Source organism: Jaculus jaculus, chromosome 17 (assembly GCF_020740685.1).
Source record: "Jaculus jaculus isolate mJacJac1 chromosome 17, mJacJac1.mat.Y.cur, whole genome shotgun sequence".
In the NCBI taxonomy this organism is placed as follows: domain Eukaryota; kingdom Metazoa; phylum Chordata; class Mammalia; order Rodentia; family Dipodidae; genus Jaculus; species Jaculus jaculus.
This window is the reverse complement of record NC_059118.1, coordinates 34,004,212-34,019,184: the sequence shown is the minus strand read 5'-3', so window position 1 is coordinate 34,019,184 and position 14,973 is coordinate 34,004,212. Positions and strand designations below refer to the sequence as shown.

At 36.1% G+C, this 14,973-nt stretch overlaps 1 protein-coding gene across 4 annotated transcripts in view; it reads right to left on the bottom strand.

Moving 5' to 3' along the window:
- Nucleotides 1–3,423: 3,423 nt before the first annotated feature.
- Nucleotides 3,424–14,973, bottom strand: part of Pls1 (plastin 1) — a 137,940-nt gene continuing 126,390 nt past the window's right edge. For all 4 annotated transcript variants that reach the window (XM_045136626.1, XM_045136627.1, XM_045136628.1 and 1 more), the window contains 4 exons: nt 12,909–13,042; nt 12,206–12,329; nt 3,999–4,123; nt 3,424–3,781 (listed from right to left, as the gene is read on the bottom strand). In XM_045136626.1, the coding sequence (XP_044992561.1) occupies nt 3,646–3,781; nt 3,999–4,123; nt 12,206–12,329; nt 12,909–13,042 (519 nt within the window). In that variant the 3' untranslated portion in view covers nt 3,424–3,645. The remainder of the gene's footprint in view (nt 3,782–3,998; nt 4,124–12,205; nt 12,330–12,908; nt 13,043–14,973) is intronic.

Genomic DNA, 14,973 nt, shown 5'->3' with positions numbered 1-14,973 from the left:
CTATAATTAGTATTTCTTCCTACAGTCAACTCTAGGAAAAAGTCTGAACTATACCTGCAAATTTTAGGGTTTTAAGGTGTTAAATTTTATTTCAGAGTATCCTAAATTTGAGGGGAATACTTCCTGACCCATTCAGGTTGCTTTATACAATTCCTTTTTCTACATTAACTTCCAAATGTCCTAAACATATTTTTTTTTCATCTAAGTCCTCTTTAAGTCTTCTCTAAAAGACTAGCTGTCCACTTTTTCAAACACTTCCCATGTGTTTACTTCAAAAATGCTTGATAATCCATTAAGTTATTTCAGGGTTTGTTTCCTGTCTTGTCTCTAGACAAATCTCTCCATTCTGTAATGCTTAATATAGTTCCTAGTCTGCATATTTGGTGCAGTGTCAGTCTTTTACTGTAGGCCAGTGAAAACAGAGGTACATGTTTATCTCTGTGCATGTACTTGTATACTTTAATTCTGCAAAATACTGAGTTAGTAGCAGAACTCTAAGCCTACCCATCCAAAATTTCAGCATTTGAGGTTAAAAATTTAGATTGTTCAAAGCTACTTGTAGATAGACATGGGGATAGAAATTTTACTTTAATCTGAATCTTTTTCAATTTTCTGAGGTTTTATCCAGAGAACTCTTACGGGGGCTAGTGTCAGAGGTATGAATGCTAACCTACTTTAGCAATAATGCTAGGAGAGGTTCCCAGGTATTTGAGAGCTGTGCCTACTTTAGGTAAGCCAGTTATGTAATTATACTTCAAATCTTTGGATCATTTCAGATGCAGAACATCCTTTTTCTCTTGTTTCTTTTTTGTAATTTTTTTTTAAATTTATTTATTTATTTGAGAGCGACAGACACAGAGAGAAAGACAGATGGAGGGAGAGAGAGAGAATGGGCGCGCCAGAGCTTCCAGCCTCTGCAAACAAACTCCAGACGTGTGCGCCCCCTTGTGCATCTGGCTAACGTGGGACCTGGGGAACCGAGCCTCGAACTGGGGTCCTTAGGCTTCACAGGCAAGCGCTTAACCGCTAAGCCATCTCTCCAGCCCTTCTCTTGTTTCTTTAGTAAACTCTTTAGCATAAATTGAGGTATGTTTACATCACCTATATAATGTGTCAGTTTATTTTGTATATATGATATAGAAAAGAACAATGGTAGAATTGGTATGGTAGAGTTATGATGAACAGTAGTATGCTACATTCAGAAGCAGCCAATTCAGAAGTACAAAACAAAACAAACACAATAACAACAAAAAGATCACAGTTGGGCATGGTGGCACACGCCTTTAATCCCAGCACTTGGAAGGCAGAAGTAGGAGGGCTGCCATGAGTTTAAGGTCACTCTAAGACTACATAGTGAATTCTAGGTCAGCCTGGGCTAGAATGAGACCTTACTCCAAAAAACAAAACAAAACAAAAGATCACAACTCTAGTCGGAGAAGAAAAAAGTTTTACACATAGTCCTACAAGTAGGATAGACCCTAGTCCCCAGTTACCTCTAAACCCACTCTTCCTTTTCATTACCCTAGAGCCACATTTGCCTGTTTCTTGTCATTTGCACTTGTTCTCTATACCGACCACAGTCCAAAATAAAAATCCCCACGTCACTTCCCATATGACCCTGCTTTACTCCTTCTGAAGGATTCTCTCTTTCTTGATCATCTCTCTCCACTAGGATATGTTAGGAGACTCTGTGTATATATAGTTTTCTTAGCTAAATCCCTGGAGTCTAATGTAGCACCTGGATCATAGCAGACAATAGATTGTGCTAATGAATTTATTCATTCAAATTATGTCAACACAAACCAAATTTGTAATAATGCAGTTTTTCTTTAATAAAATTCTTGATATGAAAGCAATAAAAAGAACTTCACTCCCCAAGAAATAGCCTAATAAAACATTTTTATTAATTCACTTAGGAGTTACTCTTTTGTGGAAATAAGTTATAATAGACTAATTTTAAGGCGCTATGTTTCTTAAAATAAATACACATTTCTACATTCACAGCATTTTTATTAAATATACTTTGTGAGAAACAGAACACCTTAAAGTGCCAAATTTCGTGTAAATCAGAGAGCTTAGTAAATATAATGATGAAAAAAAAAGTCAGAGGAAAACATGATTTAAATAATTTCAGAAAAGACTAAAAGCATACTCTAATCTTCATATAAGAAAACAACATCAACATATAAAAGTGAAAGAAATCTCTTTTGTAGAAGATGCATTTCATAATTCTACCTGTTGGTCATTTAATGAAAACATTCTTTTCTAAACACATAGGCACTCTCACTCTTAACATGTTTTAATCAGTGGTATAAGGAAAACTTAAAAGGACAGCTTTTTTTTTTTTTTTTGCACAGTCATATTTCTCACTGGCACTGAAGTATATGGAGGAAGTACATTTCTGAGCAGAATTGCTTTACTGCTAAAAATTCAGGGAAAAGTAGGTTTCAAGTTTTAACTATTACTGGGTAACACAAATCTTAAACATTTCAGTTTATGGGCTATGAAAACCCCATGAAAATATGTTGGATATTAGCTTTTTGTTGTTTTCTACTAATGCTATTTGGTGAAAATATACTAAATTATACCTGTTTTATTGTAGACTGAAACTAGCAAGTATAAATAGAAGATAACAGAATAGCATTAATATGACTTGAGATGTTCTGGCCAATATTTGACTGTAAATATTTAGAAGGAATCTTGTGAAAAATAACTGTATACACACTCATAATTAATATTTGTAAAACAAATCTTCATGGATCAGATATCCATAAACTGAAAAGTGTTACACTCAATGTGGGGCAAATGAAATACTTGATGGTTGGATGACTGACCAATTATACATACCATAAGAAAACCTGGGTAATTCAGGTGATTAATTTATATACCTGAGAAATCTGTGTGTATGTTAATTAACACAAACACAGATTTCTCACAGATATATACACATGTATTAACATACACACAGATTTCTGTAATATAATATGTGCTACATGTCATAGATAAAGCTATATTATCCAACTAGGACATTTAAAGGAGCAATGCAGTTAAAATTTAAGTAAAAAGCTCCTACTAATTATACAAGAGTGATTTGGGGTCTATTGAAGAATTATTTTTCATATATAAAAAAGCTTAGTGTTAATGAGCTATACTTGTCACCTTAATATTTTACATAATATAGAAATTTACAGGAAGGTTAGAGTTTTAGATTGTTTTACATAGTCATGGGAAGAAAATAAAAGGATTAAATTGTATTATGACTTTGAATACATTTATAATCCAAATCAAGTAACACATCAAAAAATCCAAACTCATTTCACAGCAGGACCTGCAAAAACTTTTTTACATTGGTCATTTAGAACCATGAAAAGAAAAATTAGTCTTGTTTTGGTAAGACTTTTAAGAAATAAAAATATTTAATCATGAAATATCAGCCTGGTAAGATATTCTAGTATCAGGATTGATTGATAAATTATATTACCCAAAAAAGTTGACAAATTCTAACTAATATGAACAGGATATTAAACTCATTTATGAATGCATAACTATTTTAGCATACAAATACTCTCATACCTACTACATTTCAAAATTTTGTAAACTGTGAGGCATTCAATGTGTTTAATGTGGCAGACGATAAATGTTTTATTATTTTATTCTGTTCAGTCCTTTTCCCATTAAGCATGCAAACACTGTCATAACCATCTTTGGTTTTACTTCCACAAGATCATCAGGTAATGCATATATCCGGGCACCAATCTTCCGAGCAACAGAAATTGCATATCTTGGAAAAAAAAACAAGAAAAAATATCTTGATGTTTATTCTCTGCTGTGTTGTCACTTAAAATATTTTAACAAAAGAATATTTTGATGAGATTAACTTTATAAAAAGGCTAAAACATATCCCCCATAAGAGTTTTACACAAATGAGATTTCCCATAAAGATTTTAGAGGATGAACAGGCCACTGCATTCCAATGCAGACCATGAAGGCTTACTTACTTAGCATTGTTCAGCTTGTCCTCATCAGACAAGTTTTCTCTCTTGATCATTTCCTGACGAACTGCATTGGGTGCAATGGCATCTATTAAATCTAAAACTGGTAAGCTTGTACTAATAGATTTATCCTAGAAAATAAAGATGAACAATAATAAACATTCTACCTTTAATTTTCACAAATGTCAGCTTTTCTGGTCATTGTCATACAACTAAAACCAATATATAAATTTTCCTTTTACCTAATATTCAGCTTATTGAGCATTTCTACAACCAGAACATATAAGAAACCATTTAAAATGTGATTTACCTTCAATATTTATGGAAATCATAGTATATAGAATTGTCACCATACCTGAATAAAGTTTATGGACATAACAGTTCCTAAGTATGCTAACTATAGTATCCATTCTGTAAAAACAACTAACTTTTGAAAGGAAACAAAAGATGGATTTTAAATTAATTATTTTATAATTCTGGTATTACTATATTGCTTGGACCATAAATTTCCAAGACTTCACTTATTTTTTAAAAAGGAAAATGAAATAGTGAAACAGACCTAACATAAAGGTACTGTTTTGACACTTTACATATTTTAGTTTTTTAGTCATCATTTCTTAATCCTAAATCCCTGTAATAAAGAAGGTATACCTACATTTTGAGATGAAATACATGAAACTTAGAAATCTCAAGTGGTTTACACAGCAATTAAGTACAGAATAAGTATTTGAATCCATGACAGCCTGATGCTAATTTCCAAGTTACTCTCCATTTTGTAGTTACTTCCAACATGAATTTAAAATAGATGAATAGGGCTGGAGAGATGGCTTAGCAGTTAAGGCACTTGCCTGCAAAGCCTAAGGACTCATGTTTGACTCTCCAGTTCCCATGTAAGCCAGATGCACAAGGCAACAAAAGTGTTCAAGGTTGCACAGGCACACAAGGTGACATACATATCTGGAGTTCAATTACACTGGCTGGAGGCCTTGGCATGCCAATTCTCTCTTTTCTTTTTCTCTCTCTCCCTCTCTCCCTCTCTCTCTCCCCCCCACCACACACTCACAAATAAACAAAATCAAGACCAGTCTGTTGGGCTTGCCTACAAAAATAAAATAAAATTATAAAATAGAATAGAATAGAATAAATAAAATAAAATATAAAGATGACTAAATTCTAATGCATAGTATGTTGTAGTTAAAGCCAAAATTTCTGATCTGCATCGCTTCTACCACTTACCAGTACTTGGACAAGTTATTTGTTCCTTCTCAGCTTAAGTAATGGCCTCTACTGCTTGTCCACCCAGTATCCACTCACTCCTGACCTCTCTCTCTCCAGAACTCATATTTTTGCTGTGTGTCCATACTCTCAATTGAACATAAGCTTCAAGGAAAGCTGACCATATTTAATGCTTCAAGAGTGAATCTGAATAACTCTAGGTCATGCATTCTCAATAAATTTTATGTGTGATGCATATAGCACATGAATAGATATGCAACATATCTCTACTATAATTTCATGAGGAAAGGATAATTATGTAAAACATCTAAAAAAAAAAAACTCCTTGGGTAGGGGCAGTACTAAAACAAAGGTTGAAAAATATTATTCTCAAAGTAATAGAGTAATTCTATTACATTCCCACTGTGATTTTAATTTGGGCCTTACTAGTTATGCTATGGAAAGACAGCAACCCTTCCTCTCAAGTGTGAATAAGATGAAACTTCTCTCACAGCCAAGGGGACAGCTAGCTTTAAGGTGAAGATGGCATGTTAAAGGGATGGGGCTAGGGTGGCAGTGGGGCCATTGTTTCAACTAGTCCTGAAATCTAGTACCTCTGGATTTTTGCTCTTGTAATCAGTACCTTTCCTTTTGATCTAAAACCTCTTAAATTGAGTTTCTATTTCTTGAAGCCAAAAGCACCTTTTCCTAACCTATGGGATAGAAATGACATAGAAGTCTTGGCCATGTTATGAGGATATAGATGAAAGTACCTAGTTCAGTTTCTAACCAAACATGGGTTCTTAAAAAATGACTGACAAAGCAATCTGAAGAATGTTTTGTGAAGGAGAGTTGCTGGGGCATGTGGATGAACTTAGCTTATGGATTCGAGATGCAAATATATTCTGGCAATTCAGATTTAGAAGGGATACAAATAGAAAGTTTTTAAAATAAGCAGGGCTCTTAAGCATTTATTGCTGGTAGTCCAGATTTGGTTTTTCTCATCTTCTCTATTTCTGACAAAACTTCATACTTGTTTTCTCAATGTGTAGGTTGCAGATTGCATACATGAAAATCACTAGGGTGCTGGTTAAAAGTGCGACTTGAGAGCCATAGGTGTGTCTCTGGCAGGGCTTGCCTGGGGCAATCTGTGCTTTATCTCTTGTACCACAAGGAGAAAAAGTTGTCTCGCTCCCAAATTAAGAAATTAGATTAGGGGCTGGAGAGATGGCTTAGCGGTTAAGCGCTTGCCTGTGAAGCCTAAGGACCCCGGTTCGAGGCTCGATTCCCCAGGACCCACGTTAGCCAGATGTACAAGTGGGCACATGCATCTGGAGTTCGTTTGCAGTGGCTGGAAGCCCTGGCGTGCCCACTCTCTCTCTCTCTCTCTGCCTCTTTCTCTCTCTGTCACTCTCAAATAAATAAATAAAAATCTTTAAAATAATATTAAAAAAAAAAAGAAATTAGATTATGGCTGGAGAGATGGCTTAGCAGTTAAGTGCTTGCCTGTGAAGCCTAAAGACCCCAGTTCGAGGCTCAATTCTCCAAGACCCACGTTAGTCAGATGCACAAGGGGGCACACGTGTCTGGAGTTCATTTGCAGTGGCTGGAGGTCCTGGCGTGCCCAGTCTCTCTCTCTCTCTCTCTCTGCCTCTTTCTCTCTCTGTTGCTTTCAAACAAATAAAAATAAACAAAAAAAATTTTTTTTCTAAAAAAGAAATCAGATTAGCTGTGGAGGAGGCTAGAGGCTACAGTGTTACTTTCTAAAAATAAACAATATTTGTGTCATTGTAAAATAAATTTGAAATTTCCTTGGGCTTGACTTTCATTTATTTGTATGACGATTCAAAATAAAACAACTGATTTAATTGTGTTATATTTTGATTATTCATTTCCATACTTGTGTCACTTTGAGACTTCAAATATTTTTTGTATTTTTCTTTATGTGTTTCAGAAATAGAGAGAGGCAGAGAGACAGAGAGAGAATGGATATGCCAGGGCCTCTAGCCACTGCAAACAAACTCCAGACGCATGCACCACCTTGTGCATCTGGCTTTCATGGGTCCTGGGGAATTGAACCTAGGTCCTTCGGCTACAGGCAGGCACCTTAACACTAAGCATTTCACCACCCCCAAATATTTCTTGATTTAAATTTAGGAAACAAGGATTTTCCCCTCTTCCTACTTCTTCATGCTTTAATTTAGGAAAATCTTTTACTAAGTTGAATGAAAAATTTAAGTTTTTTGGGCTGGAGATATGGCTTAGTGGTTAAAGTGCTTGCCTGAGAAGCCTAAGGACCCAGGTTCAATTCTCCAGGTCCCATGTAAGCCAGATGCACATGGTGGCACATGTGTCTGGAGATTGTAGTGTCTAGAGGCCCTGGCATACCTATCCTTTCTCTCTCTCTCCCTTCCCTCCCCCCTCTCTCACATAAATAAATAAAATAATATCTTTTAAAAAACTAAGTTTCTAAAAATATTTTATTTGAGAGAGAGGGAGAAAGAAGCAGATAGGGAGAGAGAATGGGCACACTAGGGCCTCTAACTACTGCAAATGAACTCCAGATGCATATGCCACCTTGTGCACTTGGTTTTATGTGAGTCCTGTGGAATCGAACCTGGGTCCTTTGGCTTTGTAGATAAGCACCTTAACAATTAAGCCATCTCTACAGCCCAGGTTTTTAAACTTTGTATCTGTGGTGGTTTGATTCAGGTGTCCCCCATAAACTTAGGTGTCCTGCTAGGTTTCCAGCTGATGGAGATTTGGGAATTAACACCTCCTAGAGGCAGTGTATTGTTGGGGGCGGGCTTATGGGTGTTACAGTCAGTTTCCCTATACCAGTGTTTGGCACACTCTACTGTTCCTGTTGTCCACCTTATATGGGCCAGGGGGTGATGTCCACCCTATGCTCATGCCATCATTTTCCCTACCATCATGGAGCTTTTGCTTGAGTCTGTAAGCCAAAATAAACCTCTTTTCTCCACAAGCTGCTCTTGGTTGGGTGATTTCTACCAGCAACGAGAACCTGGCTGCAACAGTATCAGATCACTTATCTGCTTGTTTCTAATAAATTAAGCCTATGTTCTGACTATTTTTTTATTTATTTTAGAGTGTGAGAGACAGAATGGACATGCCAGGGTCTCCAGCCAATGCAAACAAACTCCAGACGCATGCACTCCCTCGTGCATCTGTCTTTATGTGGGTACTAGGGAATTGAACCTGGGCCCTTAGGCTTCGCCAATAAGAGCCTTAACCACTAAACCATCTCTCCATCCTAGTTTTTGTAATCTTAAAGAAGTTAAGCCTACACTTAGTTTGATTTTCAAGATGATGATGATATCATTTATTTCTCTTGATTTGATATTCTATTTCATTGTTCTCATTTCCATTCTTTAAAACAAAAGTGGAGGGGCTGGAGAGATGGCTTAGCAGTTAAGCCTGTGAAGTCTAAGGACCCCAGTTCGAGGCCTGATTCCCCAGGACCCATGTTAGCCAGATGCACAAGGGGGTGCACACGTCTGGAGGTCTTTTGCAGTGGCTGGAGGCCCTGGCATGCCCATTCTCTCCCTCTCCCTCTCTCTCTCTCCCTCTTCCTCTCTCTGTCTGTTGCGCTCAAATAAATAAAAATAAACAAAGGTAAGCTTTAAAACAAAAAATAGAGAAACAGTGATATGACCACCAGAGTTCCCTACAAGACTTAACACCTAAGATGCACTCTATATTCTAGCAGTGCTAGTTAGGTACCAAGACCCATTTATTGAGTACAAGCCCATTTAGCTTCTCCATATTTTTAACTTCCGCAGTCTGACAATGAACCTATAAGACAGAAATTAATAGCTTGCCCAAGGCCATGCAAATAATAAATGCTGAATTAGACATTGGGTCTTTTTTATTCATCAATAGCTGTAGCCTAGCTACTACTAATGTAAACAGCCAAGGTTTCTTTAAAACAAATGTCCTTCATGTGCTCCCATACCTGATTTACATAGTATTGCTGACATCCCATACTGATTCTTGTTTTTATTTGCTTGTTTCTCTGAACAGTGCACTCTTTGAGGGCACTACTGTAAGCCACGGTTCCTAGCAGGGCACCATCGGGTAAGCTTTGTTTATTTACAGAACAAATAAGCAATACATTACATAGGTAATAAATGGCTGAGCCAAGAGTCAAACCTAGGGCCACAGAATGCCAAAGCTTGGCTTCCAATCTCTGACTACATAGACCTTGATATAAAACCCAGCTGTTCTGCTTAAAAGTTACAGGGAAGAGGACAGGTTATTTAACTTTTCTGATGCTCACATATTTACTCCTAGAGTTGGGAGAATTGAATGAAACAATATGTAAAGTGCTTAGCACAGTGACAAATAGAGATCAGTAAATGGTAATTACAATTATTATTTCCTGATATACTGCCTCTCTATCTTCTAGGTAAGGGGAAATTATTTTGCAAATACCAGAGGTAAATGTGTCTTTTCTAAAATGTGTACTGATAGCATTTGCCTTGAGTGTGGCTTATATGTTCTTATAACTTTCAGACATAATACCTTCTATGGCTGGGAAGAACCTCCCCAACCCAACTTGTTAAATTTTTTTTTTAATGAGACAGAGCAAGACAGAACTGGCATGCCAGGACCTCTAGCCACTGCCATCAAACTCCAGACACATGCACCACTTTGTGCACATGCATGACGCTGCACTTGCATCACTTTGTGCACCTGGCTTTCGTGAGATCTGGGAAGTTGAACACGGGTCCTTAGGCTTCGCAGGCAAGCACCTGAACCACTAAGCCATTTCTCCAGCCCCCCAATCCAACTTCTGTTTTAGCATTTCCTCCATGTTTCTTAACCATATGAACTCCATTTTAAGACTTTGTTACCAAGTACCTACTAAATACCAAACACGTTTGTAATGCTCTGCCTCCTCAGTTCTAAGTAAAGCTATGCTCTCAAGTCACCTTCTCTCTGAGCCTTCTCCCTTAGAGGGTTTGTATGTATTCATCTTCCAACCATATCTTTTATTCAACTGGTAATGAAGTCTGAATTCCCAGTTTTAGTATCTCCCTTCATTCAATTCTTCCATGTCCTGAATATTACCCCACACTCAATATACTTAATACTGAGTGCAGCGCCTTTTCCAGAAAGCAACTACACCTCGTGGCATCTCTATTATCTTAGTGTTACCCGTTTCCCACATTACCCAGGTCCAAAATATTCAGACTTTTGACTCCCCATTCTTTCCCCCTTGCCTCTCTAAAGCAAGAAGCCATATCCTAGCTGTACTGTTTGAGTATCTCACACATTCTTAACTGTCCCAGTGCCCACTTATACAAACACTTAACCACTTCGCATCTCTGGACTCTCACATATAGTTCTTGCATTTTAAATATACCAATCTTTCTCCAACCCATCCTGCTCCTCATATTCAGATCAGGGAACTGCCTTATGTTACTCCTTTTACTCAATATGCAATGTTTAGGACAAATTCCTCCCTCACCTCGACCTAATCTATTATCTTGTACAATATGCCTTAAAACCATCCTCTCCAGCCAAATTATTTCTCCTAACCTCCTCAGACTTGCCTTTGCTTTAAATTGGATTCTTGTTACCTCCCTTTTCTTTTACCAGTTCAAAGCCCTACTCTATCTGATGCACAGATCAATTCTGCATCTACTCATTATTGACTGTGGACTTGGAAATGATCACTTAGACTGCACACAACAATGTCCGTTGTACTGATAGAATTTTATAATTTGCTCTGTAGGATTGTCACCAACTCAGTGGTGCAAGTTTTGTCTTTCAAATAAATAGTAAACAGTGAAGGCCAAATTAATTTCTCATTCTTTATGTCTTTCCTTACCTAGAAGGCTACTTGTTAGTAATACCTTAATGAATATTCGTCTATTTCTAAACATTTTTCATTGCATTTGATTTTACATGTTATTTTAATAAATTAATATGAAAGTACATGTAACTTTATAAAGACTACCAACTAAAGAATTGTATAACATACATCATATCAAAAACAGAGACAAATCATGAGCTGAAAATTATTTTTCAAAAATACAACAAAAATTTGATGTCATTAGTTCCTTCCAAGATAGAATTTTTTTTTAAAAGCACTGGAATTAGAACTCAGAGAAAATTTCTGTCAACATCTAGTTATTCTGTTCAAATTATTTGGGCCTTCAGTACCTTTATGAAAGGTAAAGTTAAGATAGTTAAATTTATCAACACACGGTATTTCTCCTGTCACATGTTATTAAACACATAAAGGCAAAGAAAGGAAAACACTGGGTAAATGTCTCTTAGAATTACTTAGCATTTCATCTGTTTGAACTTTTAAAGTTTCTTTTTAAAAAACTTTGCTTTTTGATCTATGATAAAATCACAAACACAAGGGTCACTGAGTGTGTACAAGCAGACATGCTTATGTAGCTAACACAAGCTTGCATGCAGAAGCAACACAATGAAAATGCATGGAAATTAGTGGCATGTATGTGCAGATTACATTGTATGAATCATCCACAAATGCTCGGGAGTGAGTGTTAATACAGTATGCAGGCAGATGACAATTTTTTTTATTCCTACCAGTTTTCTCAATGCCCACTTGAATCGATTTGGTTGGCTCTGTTATGCCTTGGAAATGATGTCAATACAATTCTGAGACTGCTGCTAGGGAGCACAGAACATTATAGGTCCTATAATAAACAACGGCTTTAATTTTTTTCATTTGACAACTGGATTTTTTTTAGCTTGATTCTATTTTTAAGATTAAACTACCACAATCTACTAACCTGAATTTATAGTCAATAGGACAACTGATCAAAAATATAAGAATTCAAATTGAGTAATTCTAGTTTACACAAGCCAAATGATTATCTAAATTCAAACATTATATGTTTCTTAGATATATTAATGTAATTCTGAACATCACCAATATAATTCTAATTAAAATTCTTTCCATTAAATTTAGAAAAAAAATTTAGGTTTTTGATTACCTTGAAGCTGGAAATAGAAGTACTTTTGTTTGCACTTTTAAGAGTCTGATTAACCCATTTAATAATAATGTCATCATTTACTTTTTCACCTTCTCCAAGATCACATAACACATTCAATGTATACCTGCAACAGAGATGTTCTTGAGACTAAAAGGTAAGACACTGCTTTTACATCATTACATCAATATTTAGACAAATAGTTAATAGCCAGATGGGTGGCACATATCTATAATCTTAGGAGGTTAATACTGGAGAATTCCAGGTTTAAGGCCAGCCTGGTATATGCAGCAATACCCTGTCTCAAAAAAAAAAAAAAAAAAAAAAAGAAAGAAAGAAAGAAAAGAAAAGAAAAAGAAAAAGCTCAGTTCTAATACTTTAAATTTTTGTCTGTCATTTGCATTTTAGTTATATTACAAGGTTACAAAATTCACTAATCAAAACCAGAAAATACTGTATGGAATTTCCAATTTTAAGACAACTCCTTACAAAGCTATTTTTAATAGTAATAAAAGACAGTGTTTGTATAGACAGATCTACGATAATGTTTTAAAATGTATAATGAGTACTACATCTTTTACAAACTTAATATATTTTACACTGTGTATTTCTTATGTCTATGCATATTTAAAAACAGCTGAGTTTTTAGTTTAAATGACTTGTCCAAGGAAACAGGCAGTATCCCCATAAACAAATCAGCCTTTACCTTCTCATCAGCTGCCAGACCAGTGCCAGAGTAAGTGTGGAGTTCCCCTCATTCAGGTCCTGTCCAGCGATGCCAACCAAGGAGAACTTGGCCTCATTCTTCCCAAGCTCTACTGCATAGTTACAGTTTTCAATCTATGAGTAAGTAAAACTTTTGGTATTAAAACAGATCTTTAGAAACATCTCCAGAATATACCCACCTAGTTCAACCTGAAAAGTAACAAGGACACATCATATGACCTCATTTCATTTCATAATAGCCATGAGAAAAAAAATTGTTTTCTTTTTATAGTTGAAATAATCAAAGCAGGGATTCATCTAGACATTAAGATAACTAGCTAAAAAGTATTAAAATGCCTTCCTTCCCTGAAACTCTTTACTATATATAGATTACACTTCTTACTAATGGAAAATCTATGGCTACAAACCTAGGTTTCCTACATTCTACTACAAGACATAATACTGTTTTGTCTAGAATTAAAATTTAAGGAATAGGCAGTAGGAATCTAAACCAGGTTAAGTGTTATCCCATCACTCAGGAAGCAGAAGCAAGAGGACTGCCACAAACTCCAGGTCAGCCTCATCTACATAATAAATTCCAGGCCAACCAAGGCTACACAGTGTGATTCTATTACTGTTTGAAGAAGAGTCTTGCTCTAGCTCAAGTTGACCTAGAACTCACTCTGTAATACCAAGCTGGCCTTAAACTAATGGTAATTATCCTGCCTCAGCTTTCCCAATGCTGAGACTACAGCCAGACACAAAGTGAGGAAAAAGGATATAATCCAGATTTGATTCAACCTCCAAATTCTAGCTCCTGACCCACTTGTTCAAAAAAGGCTTTAGCTGAAGGATGTAGGTCGGTGGTACTTGCCTGGTATTGTGAGGCCCTGGGCTAACATGTACCAGCTATTCTCAAACTCATTAGAATGCTCACGCACCATCTTCTAGTTATTAGTATTTATGTGTTCTCTTTTGCTGTCCATAGTATAAACAAATCTATATCACACTCTCTGTGCTTCTAGCTTAGTTACTATCTCCAGGAAAAATCTGATGCATAAGCACCAAGTAAGTCATTCACTCACCTATTCACTGCTTTCTACTGATACATGTACCAGAACATTCTTTCTGCAGTGAAATTATACACTTATAACCATATTACTAAATACTTTATAGAATAAACATTTAGTTAAAAATAGTACAAGTTGTTTCTCTTAGTTTCCTTACCCAAGTTAGTTAAGGCGTCATTTCCAACAATTCAACTAAAGATACACAGATACATGTTTTTCAAAAAAAAAAAAAAAAAACAAGGAAAGATAAGATGCACAATAACATAATTTTTAAAAATAGCTATTGTTTGTAAAATAAGCAATTGTTCAAAAAGGGAATATAGATTTACAGAGTTTAGTTTGTTTCAAATAAAAATGGAAGAGACCCTGTAAACCTGCTGTAACTTGTAGTCACTTCACAGACCAAGGAAAATAGAGATTCATGTCTTTAAAATGCAAGAAAATAATGTTCTTTAAAAAAAAATTCCAAACCGGGCGTGGTGACGCATGCCTGTAATCCCAGCACTAAGGAGGCAGAGGTAGGAGGATTGCTGAGAGTTCAAGGCCACCCTGAGATTGCATAGTGAATTCCAGGTCAGCCTGGGCTAGAGTGAAATCCCACCTTGAAAAACAAAACAAAAAAATTCCAGCTGGATGCAATGCCATGTGCCTGTAAATTCTAATACTTAGGAAGTGACATAGGAGGATCAGAAGTACAAGTTCATTCTTGACTAAACTAAGTTCAAGGTAAGCCTAGGGATACATAACACTGTCTCAAAACCTAAAAACAAAATTAAATTCCAACACTCATATTTAATTATCCCTGCTTAGCCTGTTTAACAGAACAAAGGCTATGGTAATGTGTATAATTAAGATCAAAGCCAGGTGTGGTGACACACACCTTTAATCCCAGGACTGGGAAGGAAAAAGTGGGAGGATTGCCATGAGTTCAAGGCCACCCTGAGAGTACATAGTGAATTCCAGGTCAGCCTGAGCTGGAGCGAGACCCTACCTCAA